Source organism: Balaenoptera ricei, chromosome 1, assembly GCF_028023285.1.
Source record: "Balaenoptera ricei isolate mBalRic1 chromosome 1, mBalRic1.hap2, whole genome shotgun sequence".
In the NCBI taxonomy this organism is placed as follows: domain Eukaryota; kingdom Metazoa; phylum Chordata; class Mammalia; order Artiodactyla; family Balaenopteridae; genus Balaenoptera; species Balaenoptera ricei.
The window spans coordinates 37,893,454-37,912,713 of record NC_082639.1 but is presented as its reverse complement, the minus strand read 5'-3'; the positions used below and the strand labels follow the sequence as shown (position 1 = coordinate 37,912,713).

Sequence of the window (19,260 nt, the reverse complement as noted above, 5' to 3'; positions counted from 1 at the left end):
GATAGGAACTAGTAGTGGTCTCCAAAGTGTGGATATGCAGGATAATCCATAGGAATATCGTATGAACCTTTCCATTTTTATTTTATTTTATTGTAGTGTAGTGTAGTGTAGTGTTGTGTAGTTTTTTGGCCACCCCATGCAGCTTGCGGGATCTTAGTTCCCCGACCAGGGATTGAACCCAGGCCACAGCAGTGAAAGTGCCAAGTCGGAACCACTGGCCGCCAGAGAATTCCCTCCATTTTTTTTTTTAAAAAAAGCATTAAACCTTATCAATATTTGATATATATGTCAACAGATTGTCCAGATTTATATACATAATATAATTTATTATATATAAAAACTTTATGTATAGTATAATTTTTAGTATGTATGTCATTGTATAATTTTATATATACTATAATATATAAATGTGTAATTTTTGAGTGCTTGCTAAACTTTTTTAATGATGGGATGTGCAGTCAAACAAGGATTTCAACTCACTATTTTTTTTTATTATTAATTAATTAGTTTACTTTTTGGCTGTGTTGGGTCTTCGTTGCTGTGCGTGGGCTTTCTCTAGTTGCGGTGAGCGAGGGCTACTCTTCATTGCAGTGCGTGGGCTTGTCATTGTCATGGCTTCTCCTATTGCAGAGCCCGGGCTCTAGGCGCGCGGGCTTCAGTAGTTGTGGCACGTGGGCTCAGTAGTTGTGGCTTGCAGGCTCTAGCGCTCAGGCTCATTAGTTGTGGTGCATGGGCTTAGTTGCTCTGCGACACGTGGGATCTTCCCAGGACAGGGCTCGAACCTGTGTCCCCTGCATTGGCAGGCGGATTCTGAACCACTGCACCACCAGGGAAGCCCCAACTCACTATATTTAACTGAAAAAGACATTAATAGAAGTCACAATGAAACTTCCTAACTAGACAGATAACCAGTTCCTAGATTTATGTTTTATCTAACATTTGATTATAACCAAGACCAGGTGGTAGAACATTGTGGTAGACCTCATTGCATTTAAACCATAATCTTTCAGGACCTGGCACATTTAAGAATAATAGATGTATATATGGCAGACTCTAAAGCACTTATTCCTTACTGTGCAGTAGTTATATTGAATGTCTAGATATAGAGGGCTAGATTTTTCTGGTTACTACCATTTCCATATTTAGCAGTAAGGGATTTGCTGTGTACCTCCTTTCCTTCCTTTATTCAGGTGGATATACCCGGTTGCAGGGGGGTCGTTGGAGTGATAGTAGAGCCCTCAGTTGTGTAGAACGTTTTGACACCTTTAGCCAGTACTGGACCACTGTGTCTTCACTTCATCAGGCTCGATGTGGACTGGGAGTAGCAGTTCTGGGAGGGATGGTCTACGCAATTGGAGGTAATAATGAAAATGTCTTATTTCCCTTATTAGTCTCTAGCTCTAAGTTGACTGCATTCTTATATGCCTTATATATATTGCTAGATACTATGGGGTATATGTAGATACAGTTGTGCTTAATAAATATTTATTGAATAAATGAATGAAAGAAAAAGGAAACACAAGATATTGAATATTTCATACCAGAGGGACACGGTAATTTATTACAAGGCAAATACTTAGGTTTGGTTTTAATGAAAAGTTGTTTATGAAAATGTGACGCCAAAATTTAGATCAACATTTGTGATAAAAATTTTTTTAATTCTGAGAGCTGCATTATGAATCATTTTAAATTAACCAAGTATCTGGGCAGTGGGATGTATAGAAACCATGTCAGCTAGACATTGGGATATATTTCTTGATTAAAATCACTGTGTTTTCTGAAACTATTATTATAAATTCTAAAATGATTAATGAATAAAATTAAAAGGGGATTTGAATGTGGGAGAGAAATAATTATCAGAGAGGGATCTAAAGAGAAATAAATACTAACACCTTTGATATCAATATTTACTTCTGAATAATTTGTCTTTATAGCAACCAGCCTAGGTAGATCATCTCTAACCTTTACAGCCAATTTTTTTGCTTTATTTCTATGGGTCATTCTAAAATACTGAAAGCTGTACATCAAAAATCATATTATTATTTTCCAACTATGATACCGTCAGTTTAAAATGAGAGAGATATAGGGAATATATGATTTTTATCTTTTGGAGGGAACATAATCATCACTCAAAAACTGTTTATTAAATCAGTAAATGTCATGGTGCATCTGAAAATCCTAACAGAAATTAGAGTTTTGAGCAATAACCATCTGTCAGTATAAAGACTGTAACTCTATATAATCTTTGGCTAGAAATCTAATAGTTCTTTTTATGTACATTTCGGCAGTTGCATTGCGTGAACTCTCTCCTGTTTCACCTAGGGTCACAGTGTCCTTTGCGACACTTCCATATATACTTATCCCCTTTCCTGATACCACAGAAGTACAAATGGGAGCCCGTCAAAACTGCTATGACTTTACTAGCCATTATTAATACTATAAACATTACTATCTTAACATATTACTTAATATATAATTTTTAAATAAATGTTTGTTATCAAAGTAATTCAGATTTGCTGTAGAAAATTTGGTAAACCTGAAGCATATGAAAAAGAAAATAAAAATCACCCATACTATAATCATACCACCCAGAGATAATCACAGTCAATAGCTTATTTCCTTTTAGATACATTCATATCTGGGTTAATATTCTAAGTATTATATTTAAAAATTAAGATATAATTCACATATCATAAAATTCACCATTGAAGTGTACAGTTAGTTCAGTGGTTTTTAGTATATTCACAAAATTGTGCAACCATCACCACTAATTCCAGAACATTTTCACCACTGCAAAAAGCCACTGTTATCATTTAGGGAAATTTTTATGTGAGTGTAGGGAACTGTTTACTAGCCATGTTCCCAGACTCCAGGCAAGGGTCAACCTTGCGAGCAAGCCTTTCTAACAATAGGCAGTTTTAGGCCTGATGGTGACTCTTTTCTGCACAGTAAGAGTTTTGCATACATTCAGGATTCTAGGCCCTCATAAGATTATATGTGCTGCAAATATATTTTCCTACTCCTCTGCTTCATCTTCTACTCTTTTTATGGTATCTTTTGATAAATGAATGTTTTTAATTTTAATGTAGCCAACTCTATTATTTTTTTGCCTTTATGGTTAGTATTTCTTATATCTTTTTAAAGAAATCCTTTGTCTACTCGAAAGTCATGAGGATATATACCTTTATTGTTTTCTAAAATTTTATAGTTTTGCCATTTACATTTATGTCTATAATTCACCTGTAATTGAATTTTTACAGATAGTATTAGTAAGGAACCAGTTTCATTTTTTCCCCCCTATATATATAACCAATTCCCAGCGTTTTTGTTTCCCCACTGCTCTGTCATGCAAACTACGTCATATACCAAGTAATCATATATGTGTGGATCTGTTTCTAGAATTTCCTTTCTTTCCCACTGGTCTCTCTGTCTATTCCTATCTTAATTATTAAAGCTCTATTTTAAGTCTGATAGGCTTATTTAATAGGGCATTTTCTCTTTCCTTATTATTCTTTTTGGGAGTGCTTGGCTATTCTAGGTCTTTCATACTTCCATATAAAAGTTAGAATTAGTTCATCAAATCTGTTTTTAAAAATAATAATGTATGATTCCACTTATATGAGATACTTGGAGTAGTCAAAACCAAAAAGACAGAAAGTATAATGGTCGTTGCCAGGGGCTGGCGAAGGAGAGAATGGGGAATTATTGTTTAATGAGTATAGAGTTTCAGTTTTACAAGATGAAAAGGATTATGGGAATGGATGGTTGTGATGGCTGTACAACAATATGAATGTGTTTAACATCACTGAACTGTATTCTTAAAAATGGTTTACATGGTACATTTTATGTTATGTGTATTTAAATACAATGAAAAAGAAAGAAAGGGTTTTTTAAAAACTGGGATTTCGTTAAATCTATAAATCGTTTTGGGAATAATCATCTTTACACTGACACTTGTAACTCATCAACATGATACATCTCTTCATTTATTTAGATATTCCTTAATTTAAAACTTTATCAAATAAAATTTATAAATTATATCCATAAAGTTCTTATAAATCTTTGATTAGATTTACTCCTAGGTATAGTATATTTTAAAATTCTATTTTAAGTGATATTTTAAATGTTTTTTTATTTTCTATTTGTTGCTAGATAAACATTGCATTAAAACTCAAATTCAAAAAATAATTAATTAATTAATTAATTTTAAAAACCTCAAATTGTAGCAGAGCCAACTATCTAAACTATGAAAATATAGAAGTGTTAAAATGCAAATTGTATCCTCAAAAATTAGATTGTTTGGGTGGTAGAATTAGAAATAGATAATAGCCCACTTTGCTTCATTAAGTGGGCTTTAATAAATGACAGTGCTATGGATTCAAAATAACACTTGGTGGGCAAATAAATTTTAAAGAATAGTATAAAATTAGACATAATAATTGAATTTCTGACAACACAGAATGCTGCTGAATATTGTATTGTGGTTCTAGGCTATTAATATTACTAAATCTTCTCATATGTGTCTCTTTTATTTAACTCAGGTGAAAAGGATTCAATGATTTTTGACTGTACTGAATGCTACGATCCAGTTACTAAACAGTGGACAACTGTAGCTTCAATGAATCACCCCCGCTGTGGCTTGGGAGTGTGTGTGTGTTATGGGGCTATCTATGCTTTGGGTAATTATACTCTCCAATTTAAGGATATCTAATATTATTTAAATTCTAAGTTAAATTCTGCTTACTTTAGAAATTTTCCTTCCCTCCCATAAGAAACTTGTGTCTTTTTAGCTTTAAAAGTTCTTATTCTCAAAATTATATTACTTGGGAGATATTGTCAAGTATGGAATTCTTAGAAGGAGATCGACATAAAATATAGATGAGATGTCTAGGGGAGCATTTTAGCTGACTATTTAAATTTCATGGTTAGGATAACCATTCTGAATACACAGACATTGTTTAAAAAAGTTGTTTTGCAAAGTACCATATTTCCTATGCAATAGATTGAAGTTTTTGGTTTTGTTTTGCTTTATTTTTTTAAAATCTCTTGTGAGGGCTTCCCTGGTGGCGCAGTGGTTAAGAACCCTCCTGCCAATGCAGGGGACACGGGTTCGAGCCCTGGTCCGGGAAGATCCCACATGCCGCAGAGCAACTAAGCCTGTGCGCCACAACTACTGAGCCCACGTGCCACAACTACTGAAGCCTGTGCACCTAGAGGCCATGCTCCACAAGAGAAGCCACTGCAATGAGAAACCCGTGTACCGCAATGAAGAGTAGCCCCTGCTCACTGCAACTAGAGAAAGCCCGCGCACAGCAACAAAGACCCAACGCAGCCAAAAATTAAAAAAAAAAAAAAAATCTCTTGTGAAACCTAGGCAGGGAGTTAAAAGACCCAAGTTCTACTTGCAATCAAAGTCTAACTTTTCATGTGATCTTGGACAGATAACCTCTCTGGTCCATATGATAATCATCCATAATATAAAGTTGTCAGATTAGATGTTTTCTAAGGTGTTTTTCTTTTTAAGTATTTATTTATTTATTTGGCTACATCGGGTCTTAGTTGCGGCACGCGGGACCTTCGCTGCGGCATGCGGCATCTTTTCGTTGCGGTGCGCGGGCTCTTCCGTTAGTCCGGCCGTTTTCTCTCTACCTATAGCGCGCGGGCTCTAGAGCACACGGGCTTAGTTGCCCCGCGGCATGTGGGATCTTAGTTCCCCGACCAGGGATCGAACCAGCATCCCCTGCATTAGAAGGCGGATACTTAACCACTGGACCGCCAGGGAGGTCCCTCTAAGGTGTTTTTCATAAATAAAATTCCTTTATTCCAAAAATAATATTTTTCTGTTTGGTTTCAGGTGGTTGGGTTGGAGCTGAGATAGGGAACACCATTGAACGATTTGATCCCGATGAAAATAAATGGGAAGTAGCTGGCAACATGGCTATGTCACGCTACTACTTTGGGTGTTGTGAAATGCAAGGTAATTGCTTTATAAAATATTTTTCCTGAAAATATATATTTTTTAAAAACTGTTTGAGCTTGAGGCTTTATTTTCACAAAAGTATATTTTATGTCTGTTAGTTTTGAATAATTGACACTGTGGAAATTCTGCTTCTAATCTCTTATATTTTTAAACCTCTTATATCTTTATTTCTGTATTGCCAAAAATAATCATTTTTTTCCCAAAATAAACAAAGCTAGAATTAAGAATTCCAGATGGGCAAAAATACCTAATTAGCAAAATAAGCATTTGAACTGTCATCCATTATTGTTATTTTCTCTCCCTTGTAGGCCTTAGTATGTATTTCTAAGTAGGGAGAGATTATCAAAAACCATCTTCATAGTGTCATAGGCTTCTTCAGTGTTTTTTTATAGAGTACATTGTGATTCAGTACACACACAATGCTATCACAGATTTGAAAAATGTTGTACTACATATTAAAGTGGTATACAGATATTATTTTAATTGTAATTGTCTATTATACACTGAGAGGTAATTAATAAGCACTCTCAAATAGAACCTGATTCTCTGTCCAGAATTGGAGAACAGATTTACATGTACCTGTAGAGTAGGAAGCAGTCTGCCCATTGTTATGTGACAATTCAGCCTGCTCTGTTCCCAGCTGAAATTCTTTCTGCCTTCTGAGTACCTTCTCAGATTTCTGCTGGCAGCTAAATGCTCAAATTACATGGTGCAGACTATGTTCTATTGTTTAATATTATAGTGTTCTCTAATTGTTTATTATTTTTATCTTCCCATCTAAAATCATAGAGCTAGAGAGGCATCTTGGAGATTCTCTATTTCAACCGCTTTATTTTTAGATGAGGAAGCTGAAGATCAGGAGGCTGTGAGTTGTCTTTTCTCATAGTTGGTTACTAGCAAAGCTGGAGCTAGAACCCAAGTTTACTAACATTTAGCTCATGTTTCTTAAAATGCCATTCCTTGGGACTTCCCTGGTGGTCCAGTGGTTAAGACTCTGCACTCCCAATGCAGGGGGCATGGGTTCGATCCCTGGTCAGGGAACTAGATTCCGCATGCTGAAACTAAAGATCCCACATGCTGCAATTAAAGATCCCGCATGCCACAACAAAGATCCCACACGCGGCAACAAAGATCCTGTGTGCCGCAAGTAAGACCCTGTGCAGCCAAATAAATTTTTTAAGAATGCCATTCCTTATAACTTCTCACTTTAGACCTCTAGGAACAACAGTAGACACTCAAAAAGAATAATTGTTGATTGTCAGAACCATTATTTTCAAGTTAAATTTAATAAGGAACTCTGTGAATTACAGTCTACTGTACAGTATCTGATACCTTAATCTAGCCATAAACTATTCTAATTTAAATTCATTTTATGTCCATCTGAGCAACCGTTAGGTTGTCACCAACAGGGTCATGTCATTCCCAGTTTAAGCATATGACAGTTTTTAAGGGGGAACAAATCCTTCTCCCCATCCTTTTTTACCTATATGTGGTAGCAGTGGATCTGGAACTTGAGATCATTAAGCAAACGATAAGATCGGAAATCCTTGTCTGACAAATTGTTTTTGTTATAGCATCATTAAATTCTTTGAAAATTCAGTGCCACTTTAAATTCATACCCCTAATTCTTTGTAACATGCTTAAATGAGAGCTGTGATAAACTAGACAGAAGTCAATTTTCTCTCTTGAAAGAATATTGTAAGCCCTGCATTAAGTATAATATCAGATAGCAAACTTAAATCACAATTATTACTTTTTATAATTATTTGTATCCTATTTTCTATAGCATCTGAGCAAAAATATTCCATTTCCAGGTTTAATTTATGTGATTGGGGGCATCAGCAATGAAGGAATAGAGCTTCGTTCTTTTGAAGTTTATGATCCACTTTCCAAGCGTTGGTCTCCACTTCCTCCAATGGGAACCAGAAGAGCATATCTCGGGGTGGCTGCACTCAATGACTGCATCTATTCTATTGGAGGGTGGAATGAGACACAAGATGCTCTTCACACTGTAGAAAAATATTCCTTTGAAGAGGTAGGTTGGATGATTTCAATTGTTTAGTGTCCTGTTACTCTTTTAATGTCTGTAAGATCTGTAGTGCTGTGTATTCTTTCATTCATGATATTATTTATAGGTTTTTTCCCTCTTTTTTTTTCTTTTCAAAGAATCAACTTTTGGTGTCATTGATTTTTTTCTATTGATTGTCCACCTCTTATTTCATTGATTTCTGTTACTATTACTATTTCTTTCCTTTCTTCTATTTGTTTTGGGTTCAATTTGCTCTTCTTTTTCTAGATTCTTAAAGTAGAAACTCAGATGATTGATTTTTAGACCTTTCTTTTTCTAGAATATAAATCTTTAAAGCTATAAATTGTTTTCAAGCACTGCTTTAACTGCATCCCACACATTTTGATATATTGTATTTTAGTTAGCATTTACCTCAAAATAGCTTCTAATTTCCCTGGTAATTTCTTCTTTGACCAATGAGTTGTTACAAGTATTTTATTTAATTTCCAAATATTTGGGGAGTCTCTAGATATCTTTATGTTATTGCTTTAATATAATTCTACTGTGATCAAAGAGCATATTTTATGTGATTTCTGTCTTGGTAAATGTTTCACGTGCACCTGAAAAGAATTTGTATTCTGCTGTTGTTGAGAGTAGTGTTCTATAAATGTCAGTTAGGCCAAGTTGGTTAGCATTCAGGTCTTCTCTAGTCTTTCTTTTTCTTTTTTGGCCACATGGTGAGGCTTGTGGGATCTTAGTTCCCTGACCAGGGATTGAACCCATGCACCCTGCAATGGAAGTGCAGAGTCCTAACCACTGGACACCAGGGAATTCTCTTCCCTAGTTTTTCTAATTTGTTCAATTGTTTTGTCAATTACTAAGGAAGAAGTGTTGAAATCTCTGTCTGTAATTATGAATTTGCCTGTTTCTCCTTTCATTCCCGTCAGGTTTTGCTTCACATATTTTGAATCTGTTATTAAATGTGTATACATTGATTATTATATCTTCTTGATGAATTGATCTTTTTATAGCCATGAAATGTTTTTCTTTATCTCTGGCAGTATTCTTTGCTCTGAAGTCTATTTTGTCTGATAGTAAGGTAGCCAAGCTATCTTTTGATTAGTATTTGCATTGTATATCTTTTTCTTTCTTTCTACTTTAAATCTATGTCTTCAAAAATTACATCTCTTGTAAGATAACACATAGTTGAGGTCTGTTTTTTCCTACAATTTGACAATCTCTGACTTTCAAATGGGGTCTTTAGAATTTTTACTATTTATATATAATGTAATTATAGATACAGTTGGTTTTTAGACTTTTATTTTGCTGTTTTTCTATTTACACAATCCATCCTTGTTTTTTCCTCTTTTCTGTCTTTTTTTTTGGCCGCACCACACGGCATGTTGGGATCTTAGTTCCCCAAGCAGGGATTGAACCCACGTCCCCTGCAGTGGAAGCACAGAGTCTTAACCACTGGACAACCAGAGAAGTCCCCTTTTCTGTCTTTATATTGTTATTGTTTTAGTATTCCATTTTATTTCTTTTGTCCAATTAACTATATCTCTTCACCCTTTTTCTTAGTGGTTGCTTTTGGGTTTGCATTATATATAATAGGTATTTTAATGCATTACATCTACATTCAAATAATATCATACCAGTTCACTTTTTTTTTTTTACATCTTTATTGGATTATAATTGCTTTACAGTGTTGTGTTAGCTTCTGCTGTACAACAAAGTGAATCAGCTATATGTATACATATATCCCCTCCCTCTTGAGCCTTCCTCCCACCCTCCCCATCCCACCCCTCTAGGTCGTCACATAGCACCAAGCTGATCTCCCTGTGCTATACAGCAGATTCCCACTATCTGTTTTACAGTTGGTAGTGTATATGTGTCAATGCTACTCTCTCAATTCGTCCCAGCTTCCCCTTCCCACCCTGTGTCTACAAGTCCGTTCTCTACATCTGCGTCTCTATTCCTGCCCTGCCACTAGGTTCATCAGTACCATTTTTCTAGGTTCCATATGTATGTGTTAGCATATGGTATTTTTCTCTTTCTGATTTACTTCACTCTGTATGACAGACTCTAGTTCCATCCACCTCACTACAAATGACTCAATTTTGTTCCTTTTTATGGCTGAGTGATATTCCATTGTATATATGTACCACATCTTCTTTATCCATTCATCTGTCAATGGATATTTAGGTTGCTTTCATGTCATGGCCATTGTAAATAGTGCTGCAGTGAACACTGTGGTACATGTATCTTTTTGAATTATGGTTTTCTCAGGGTATATGCCCAGTAGTGGGATTGCTGGGTCGTGTGGTAGTTCTATTTTTAGTTTTTTAAGGAACCTCCATACCGTTCTCCATAGTGGCTGTATCAATTTACATTCCCACCAACAGTGCAGGAGGGTTCCCTTTTCCCCACACCCTCTCCAGCATTTATTGTTTGTAGGTTTTTTGATGATGGGCGTTCTGACTGGTGTGAGGTGATACCTCATTGTGGTTTTGATTTGCATTTCTCTGATTTACCACTTCACTTTTTTTTTTTTAAAGAATTTTTATGTATGTATGTATGTATGTATTTATTTATTTATTTATTTTGGCTGCATTGGGTCTTCGTTACTGCACATGGGCTTTCTCTAGTTGCAGTGAGCAGGGGCTACTCTTTGTTGCGGTGCACGGGCTTCTCATTGTGGTGGCTTCTCTTGTTGCGAAGCACAGGCTCTAGGTGCGCGGGCTTCAGTAGTTGTCATAAAGACGCAGACGTAGAGAATGGACTTGAGGACTCTGGTGGGGAAGGGGAAGCGGGGACAAAGTGAGAGAGTATCACTGACATATATACACTACCAAATGTAAAATGGATGGCTAGTGGGAAGCTGCAGCATAGCACAGGGAGATCAGCTCGATGCTTTGTGATGACCTAGAGGGTTGGGATAGAGAGGGTGGGAGGGAGGCACAAGAGGGAGGGGATATGGAGATATATGTATACATATAGCTGATTCACTTTGTTGTACGGCAGAAAATAACACAACATTGTAAAGCAATTATACTCCAATAAAGATATAAAAAAAAAACAACTAGAATATCATCCAGTCTTGTGTGAGCTCTGAGAATTGTTAAGCTTACAACTCCTCTAAAGGAAAACTGTTTCTTTGCTCACAATATTTTGACACCAAATGTGTGGGTTTTCCACACCAAGCTCTTCTCCAATTCTCTGTGGACACCACCAACTGAGTGTCCTACAAGTCAGTTCAGTTCTGACACTAACTGTCCCACAGGTTAAGGGCTCAGTTCCACAAGACTGCCCCTCACTTTAGACACCAGTCCTCAGGTTAACCACTGACTTGTTTACAAATTAAGGGTTCCCATGATCCCTTCCTCAGGTTCAATAATTCATAATGGCTCACAGAACTCAAGGAAACACTTTACTTAACTATTACCAGTTTATTATAAAGGATATTATATATTATTATAAATATAGAATAATAGAATATAATATAGAATATAATAGAATATATAATTTTTATATTCTATATTATTATAAAGGATACAAATGAATAGCCAGATGAAGAGGTACATACGGCAATATCCAGAAGGGTCTTGATTACAGGTTTCTGCCCCGGTGAAGTTTGGGGTATCACTTTCCTGGCATGTGGGATGTGGTCATCAAACCAGAAGTTCTTCAAACCCCATAGTTTAGGGATTTTTATGGAGGCTTCATCACATAGGCATGATCAATTATTATTTCAACCTCCAGCCCCTCTCTCCTCCCTGGATGATAGGGTATGGACTGAACATTCCAAGCTTCTAATCTGGGCTTGATCTTTCTGGTGAAAGGCTCCCATCCTGAGGTTATACAGGATCCTACCAAGAGTTGCCTTATTAAGGAGGAGACATTCCTATCACCCAGGAAATTCCAAGGGATTTAGGAGCTCTGTGTCAGGAACTGGAGTCAGAGACCAAATATATGTCTAACTATGTCACATCCTCCTATTAGTTGTTTTTTGACTGTTCTCATAGGGTCTCATTTTATTTTCTTTTTTTTCCACTTTAAAAAAATTTTTTTTTAACTTTTTCTTTGTTGTTTTTATTTTTATTTTTTATTATTTTTATTTTCTTTCATAGAGTCTCATTTTATGCATGCATAGTTTAGGGGTATTCAGCCAGACTCAGGGGAACCTATATCCTCTAGCACTCTTCCTTGCAAATCTCAACTGCATCATCCTCTCTAAACTCTGATTTCTGTCTCCAGATCAGCTGACTGTCATACTCTGCTTGGGATTCCCTTCCCTGTACTGCTATTCACAAAGCCCTCCAGGCAGAAAGCCTGGACAACCATGGAGCTCACCTTGCTTGTTTCTTTTTCTGAATCACAGTTTTTCATTGCCTGTTGTCCATTGTCTGAGAACGTTATTTCATATAGTTTGTTGAGTTTTCTAGGTCTTTATGGCAGGAGGGCAAGTTTGGTAACAATTACTCTATCATGACTGAAAGTAGAAATCCATTCTGTTTCCGTCCTTTTAACATGATTCCATCATTCACTGAGCATTTCTTTACTATCTGGCATAATAAAATATTTCAAGTACAAGAAAGCTTATACTTCTCTGATCTGGCCCTGGAATCAGTCATTTCTCCAAGAAGCATTAGTTCCTCTTAGTGAAGGACAGTATTTAGAAACCAAGATTAGGCAGAGTACTCATTGCTACTGGGGTATTGCTACTTCTATGCATTCTCAGTAAACAGCTAAACATAAACAGTAAACAGTAAATGTATATTTACTGTGTGTATATGTATTCATACACATATTCATTTATAAGTATTTCTATATCTGTGCGTATATGTTATAAAACCGTGAATTCACAATGATAGCACCAATTCCAGTATACCTCAGATTCTTTCAGGCCTTCGCCATTCCCATGTTTGTAAATACCTTCTCTATCAGTTAAAAACTTGGCTCCTGGTATTCTCTATTTACTTATTTGTTCAATGAAACAAATCTACCTACCATACTAGCTGTCTTTTCCACCTGCCACCTCTGCATATTACCCATCTTATCATTGCCCATATGAGCGCCCCATTATTCTCTCATGCCCTCAGTTACTAGGTTGATGCAATTATGCTAGGAAAAGAAGAGAAAGTAGGTTGTATCTTCATTGAGTCACTTTTCTACCATGCATTTGTTTATTAGTCCATTTATTCATTCACAAATACTTACAGACCTGGGGAAACAAAGGCAAACTAAATATATAAGGCCCCAGCTCTCAAGAAGCCTACATTCTAGTGGGGAATATAGAGAAATAAATAGACAAACAATTGCATTACAGTTTATTAAGTGCTGGGATAGTGGAAGTACAAGGTGTGTTATGCCATAGACTTATAGGTTAGACAAATTTTTTCTAAATTAATTGCCATGGAATACTATTTTTTTGCATTGTTAATAGGAATTTGGTAACACAAGTTGCCCTGGTCAATTATACTTAGGGAAAGTTGGATTAAACAAAGTTGAATAAGTTTCTTACAGGACTTCTTTACACAATTTATTAAATAATGTACTTCATGAATCTTTATGCTAAGTCTCTCAAATTTAATTGACCACACAACCCTTGCTTTTGTTTGTGAAACATCTTGGGGGAGAAAAGTGTTTCAGGGAACATATTTTATGAAATATGGATTAGTGTTATTTGAATTTTATGGTTCTTAAACTAGTTTTGGTTATTAAAACCTTCAAAACCTAAAGGTTTTTAAATTTACTTTTTTCTCTTTTTAAGTAGAAAGGATTTTTATTTTTATATTTTTTTTATTGAAATATAATTCACAAACCAAACACTTGAGTTGTTTCAGTGTTTTGGCTATTAGGAACAGTGCTGCTATGAACATTTGTGTACATGTTTTTTTTGTGGACTGAATGTTTTCATTTCTCTTGGGTATACACCTAGGAGTGGAATTGCTAGGTCATATGGTAACTCTATGTTTAACCTTTTGGGGGACTGCCAGGTTGTTTTCTAAAGTGGCTATACCATTTTACATAACCACAAGCAGTATATAAGGGTTCTAATTTCTCTACATCTAATGCTTATTATTTATCTTTTTTATTATAGCTGACCTAGTAGGTGTGGATTGATATCTCATTGTGGTTTTGACTTGTACTTTCCTGATGGTTAATTAGGTTGAGCATCTTTTATGTGCTTATTGGTCATTTATCCTTCTTTGAAGAAAAATCTGTTCTAATTTTGTCCATTTTAAAATGGATTATTTGTCTTTTTATTACTGAGATATGAGTTCTTTATATATTCTAGATGCAAGTCCTTTGCCAGATATATGACTTGCAAAATTGTTTTCCCATCCTATGGTTTTCTCATTTTCTTGATGGTATTCTTAGAAGCACAAAAGTTTTTAATTTTAATGTCCAATTTATTTTTTTCACTTGTTGCTTGTGCTTCTGGTGTTATAACTAAGAAACCATTGCTTAATTCAAGATCACGAAGATTTATGCCTACTCTTTTTTTAAAGTTTTACAGTTATATTTAGGTCTTTAATTAATTTTTGAGTTAATTTTTGTATATGGTGTGAGGAAGAGGTCCACCTTCATTCTTTTGCATGTGGTAACCAGTTGTCCCAGCACCATTTGTTGAAAAGACTCTTTTCCATTTGATTGTCTTGGTATCTTTGTTGAAAATCAGTTGACCATAAATGTGAGGGTTTATTTCTGGACTCTTAATTCTATTCATTTATCTATATGTTTATCCTTATGCCAGTACCACACTGTCTTAGTTACTGTAGCTCTGTGGTTTGAAATCAGAAATTGTGAGTCCTCCAACTTGGAATTTCTTTTTAAAAGTTGGTTTGGCTGTTCTGGGTCCCTTGAATTCCATATGAATTTTAGGATCAGCTTGTCAGTTTCTACCAAGAAGCCAGCAGGGTTTTGATAGGGATTACATTGAATCTGAGGTCAATCTGGGGAGTATTGCCATCTTAACAATATTAGGTCTTTTCATCTTGAACATGGGATGTCTTTCCATTTATTTAGGTCTTCAATTTGTTTCAACACTGTTTTATAGTTTTCAGTATCTTGCATTTTGTTGGTTAAACTTATTCCTAAATATTTTATTATGTTTGATGCTATTGTAAATTGAATTTTCTTAACTTCATGTTCAGCTTTTTTCATTCCTAGTATATAATAATTTGATCGATTTTTGTATATTCATCTTATATCCTGAAACCTTGCAGCACTTGTACTCTAATATGTTTTCGTGGATTCCTTAGCATTTTCTATGTATAAGATCATGTCATCTATAATTAGAGATTATTTTATTTTTTCCTTTCCAATCTGGATGGCTTTTATTTCATTTTATTTTCTAATTGCCCTGGCTAGACCCTCCAGTATAATCTTGAATAGAAATGGCAAAAGTAGAATTTTTGTTTTGTTGTAAAGCATAATTTTGATTCTCATGTGTGACAAGTTTCAAACTTTGGTGATATTTCAGGTTCCTTTCACTTTCTAAGTGGTCTCTATTATATGGGGGGAATAGAGAAAGTGAACTTTCTGAGGGTGCTTTCTCTTGCTAATGTTTCTATATGGCTAGAAATGAATAGATTTTCATTCCAAAGTTAAGTGCTTATCAGTAATGTTACCTTGGTTTTTCATGCATAAATCTGAAATGTATTGTTATTTACTGTCTACTAAAGTCCTACATTATAGATTCAAACCCTAAAGATAATGTAAAACATGTTTCTGGTTTTACAGAGTTTATTTTGAGGGGACTCAAAATAAAAAGGAAATTGTAGTTAATACACTGATAGAAATGAAAGATAAACATTACTGAATGAGCCCCATGATTCCCTTACTCTTCTTGTCCAGAGCCATTTTTGTAGGGGAGCAAAGGTTAGCTCTCCCTAATGATAAACATAAACCGAACATCCTGATTTATCTTAACCAGCTATAGGTATTTTTGTGAATATATTTATCTTTTAAAATGAGTATTTTCTCAGCTGTGAAAACTTTGTGATGTATTCTATAATTTCATATAATCAAATAGCCTTCAAGTTTAATATGGTGCTTCAATTTCAAAGGATTGTCCCTGGTGTTAGTATTTCAGAATTTCATTTAAGTTCAGATCAGTATCTGTAATGTGCTGGTTCTATACTGGGTACCGGGATGTGAAGCTCATTAAGTTGCTCTCCTCAAAAAGTTCACTCTCTAGCACTGATGAATAATCTTTTTTCATCTTTTATGACTTTATAAACTTTGTTCATCATATGCTTTATTTTCAGATTCTTTTTTTTTAATCTGGAAACTTTTTCTTTTCTCTCTTGATAATTTCTCAGGACCTTTATTAGCTTTCCTGTTTTCTGGGTATAGACATTTTCCCTGGAGTAAGACTTTACAGTCATTTTGGATATAGCAGCTTATTGAAATTTCTTCAGTGAATAATGTATACCAGGAGTTAGCAAACTTTCTATTAAAAGGTCAGATAGTAAACATTTTAGGCCTTGTGGACCACATACAATCTCTTCTTTTGCCATATTGTTTTTTTTTAATAAACTTTTTAAAAAATATTTATTTATTTATTTATTTATTTATTTGGCTGCTTTGGGTCTTAGTTGTGGCACGTGGGATCTTCGTTGCTACATGCAAGATCTTTAGTTGCAGCATGCGGGATCTTTAGTTGCGGCATGCAGGTTCTTTAGTTGTGGCACACGGGATTTTAGTTGCAGCATGCGAACTCTTAGTTGCGGCATGTAGGATCTAGTTCCCTGACCAGGGATCAAACCCGGGCCCCCTGCATTGGGAGCACGGAGTCTTAGCCACTGGACCACCAGGGAAGTCCCTTAAATAACCTTTTAATATGGAAAGATCATTCTTAGTTTGTAGGCTTACAAAAATAGGCCCTAGTTTCCAATCCCTGATCTGTACTACCTTTCTGAAAATGTGTTTTGCAAATCACTAACTGCACTAGATGGTCCTTGAAAAAAGGAATCCATGTTCAAATAAATTTGGCCAGTGTTGTTTACTGTATTGTTCTCTTGGAGATTTAGAAGACCTATTATATTAAAGATTTTAAAAAGTCCTTCCAGACTTCCCTGGTAAATTTCTAGATTATCTCCTGGTGACCATAATTTATAATTAATCACAGATATATTTTTCATTACTTTCCTCTAAATTCACTAGTCTACACCTACTAAAAACTTCAATTTAAAATGTTCTGTATACTTATATGACTGGATTGTGAGTTTGAAATTTAAACATGTAAAAAGAACCAGAGGGACTTCCATGGTGGTCCAGTGGGTAAGACTCAGTACTCCCAATGCAGGGGGCCCAGGTTCCATCCCTGGTCGGGAAACTAGATCCCACAGGCATGCCGCAACTAAGAGTTCGCATGCCGCAACTAAAAGATCTCGAGTGCTGCAACGAAGATCCCCGCGTGCCGAAATTAAGACCCGGCACAGCCTAAATAAATAAATAAATAAAAATAAATATTAAAAGAATAAATTAAAATTTTAAAAAAGAACCAGAGTATCTAATTTCTCAGCACTTTTCTTTGTTACCATGTTATGGCACTGCTAACTTCTTTTTTTCTCTTATCCAGGAAAAGTGGGTTGAAGTTGCTTCAATGAAAGTGCCTAGAGCAGGCATGTGTGTTGTGGCAGTCAACGGGCTTCTGTATGTTTCTGGAGGTCGATCTTCCAGCCACGATTTCTTGGCCCCAGGTACCTTGGACTCAGTTGAAGTTTATAACCCTCATTCAGATACATGGACAGAAATTGGTAACATGATCACCAGTCGTTGTGAAGGAGGTGTTGCTGTACTATGAAATAGAAAGCGTAAGAGAGCAGAGGAAACATTTTGAAAATACAGGATCTCACCTTTTGCAAATCACACTTGTGTTTGGTGATAGGACCCTTTCATCTGTTGAGTTTTCTGTGAATTTGGTAGATAAATGAGTACAAAATGATTTTTTTAAAAGAATTTGAGTGAGAAGCGATATGGAATATATCCTAAATCAATAAAGAGTTCACACAAATTTGCCAGGCTTACCAGTAGATATGCTGTTTATGCTCTAGAATTGTCCAATTGGGAGTAGAGTCCTATTTGTAAAGATGATTTGCTAGAAGCTTCTTGGCAAATAGTCCCTTTAGCTGCTTCTCCAGTGCAGTTAAGCTGTAACATGACCATTATGTGATTTAAGAATATGAGCTTAGTACAAAGCTACTGCCTGGCTTGGAGAAGATGGAATTGTAGGTACCTGTAAAACTTTTTACAGACACTAACTCATAAGTGTACGCTGAAAGGCCTCTAACCCAAAACTGCTTCTCAAAACTTCTCATTTTCCCTGAGAAGCTTTCTAAAGAATTGTTTTCTGTCCATTTCTGAGACGAAGATTCTTTGTGTACATGATCATCACTTTTAAATTATTTCTACTAGTCAGTTGGAGCCATATATATTAAAGGTCTTATACATTTAGGTTTACCTAGCTGTTCCAGGATTTGATTTGTATATCCCTGATTTCCCGTTTTCTGTACAAAAGTCCTCCAGTATATTATAGGCATTAGTGGCTTATTTAGATAGAAAACCTTTGGTAAGCATTAAAGACTCGGGCAGCACTCACATCCAAAATATTTGGATAGACTCACAAAGATACTTTCCTTCATAACTTAACCATATGCATATATTAAGAAAAGCTTACGTAGTGCAGACAGAAAGCTCTGTGTCCCATTCTTTGGGGTACCCTGAAAGTCTGAAGGGTCACAGATGCCTGGCTGGGATCTGTAAAATGTCAAGGAATGAAGTATCAAGATAATATGTAAACTATTTAAGCTGTAACTCATGTGCCTTTAATATTTCTAGTTAAAGAGAATCTGCATTCTGGTTCAAGAGATTTACGAATTTTCCTATCATTTAATTTTCATTATTGCCTGATGCCAACCTAAAATGGCACTATGAAGGGAGGCATTTTGTACTGCTGTGGCAGAAATGTAGTCCACACAATCAGTGTTTGGGCTTAATAGGTCCAGACGATGCCTGAAAATAAGTAATTATAAATATGCTTATTTCCTAGGTAATGACAGATTGTTTTAAAAAGAATGTACTAATAAAGTATCTTGATTTCTTTGCTTTTTCTTGTATTACTAATTAATTTAGTTTATTAGCAGCATTCCTGGATTATCAAAGTGTAGTAGGATTGCCCATGATTTTTAGTGTTTCAACTTTAGGGACTTGCACATTTAGTTTTACATATAAGTCTGTTTTCTGAGCAACTGTTAATGTG

The 19,260-nt window shown here is 35.4% G+C and overlaps 1 protein-coding gene across 2 annotated transcripts in view; it reads left to right on the top strand.

Moving 5' to 3' along the window:
* IPP (intracisternal A particle-promoted polypeptide) overlaps positions 1-19,110 on the top strand; it is a 36,213-nt gene extending 17,103 nt beyond the window's left edge. For both annotated transcript variants that reach the window (XM_059921640.1, XM_059921631.1), the window contains exons 5-9: positions 1,191-1,358; positions 4,542-4,679; positions 5,855-5,977; positions 7,795-8,015; positions 17,581-19,110. In XM_059921640.1, the coding sequence (XP_059777623.1) occupies positions 1,191-1,358; positions 4,542-4,679; positions 5,855-5,977; positions 7,795-8,015; positions 17,581-17,805 (875 nt within the window). In that variant the 3' untranslated portion in view covers positions 17,806-19,110. The remainder of the gene's footprint in view (positions 1-1,190; positions 1,359-4,541; positions 4,680-5,854; positions 5,978-7,794; positions 8,016-17,580) is intronic.
* The last annotated feature ends 150 nt before the right edge of the window (positions 19,111-19,260 follow it).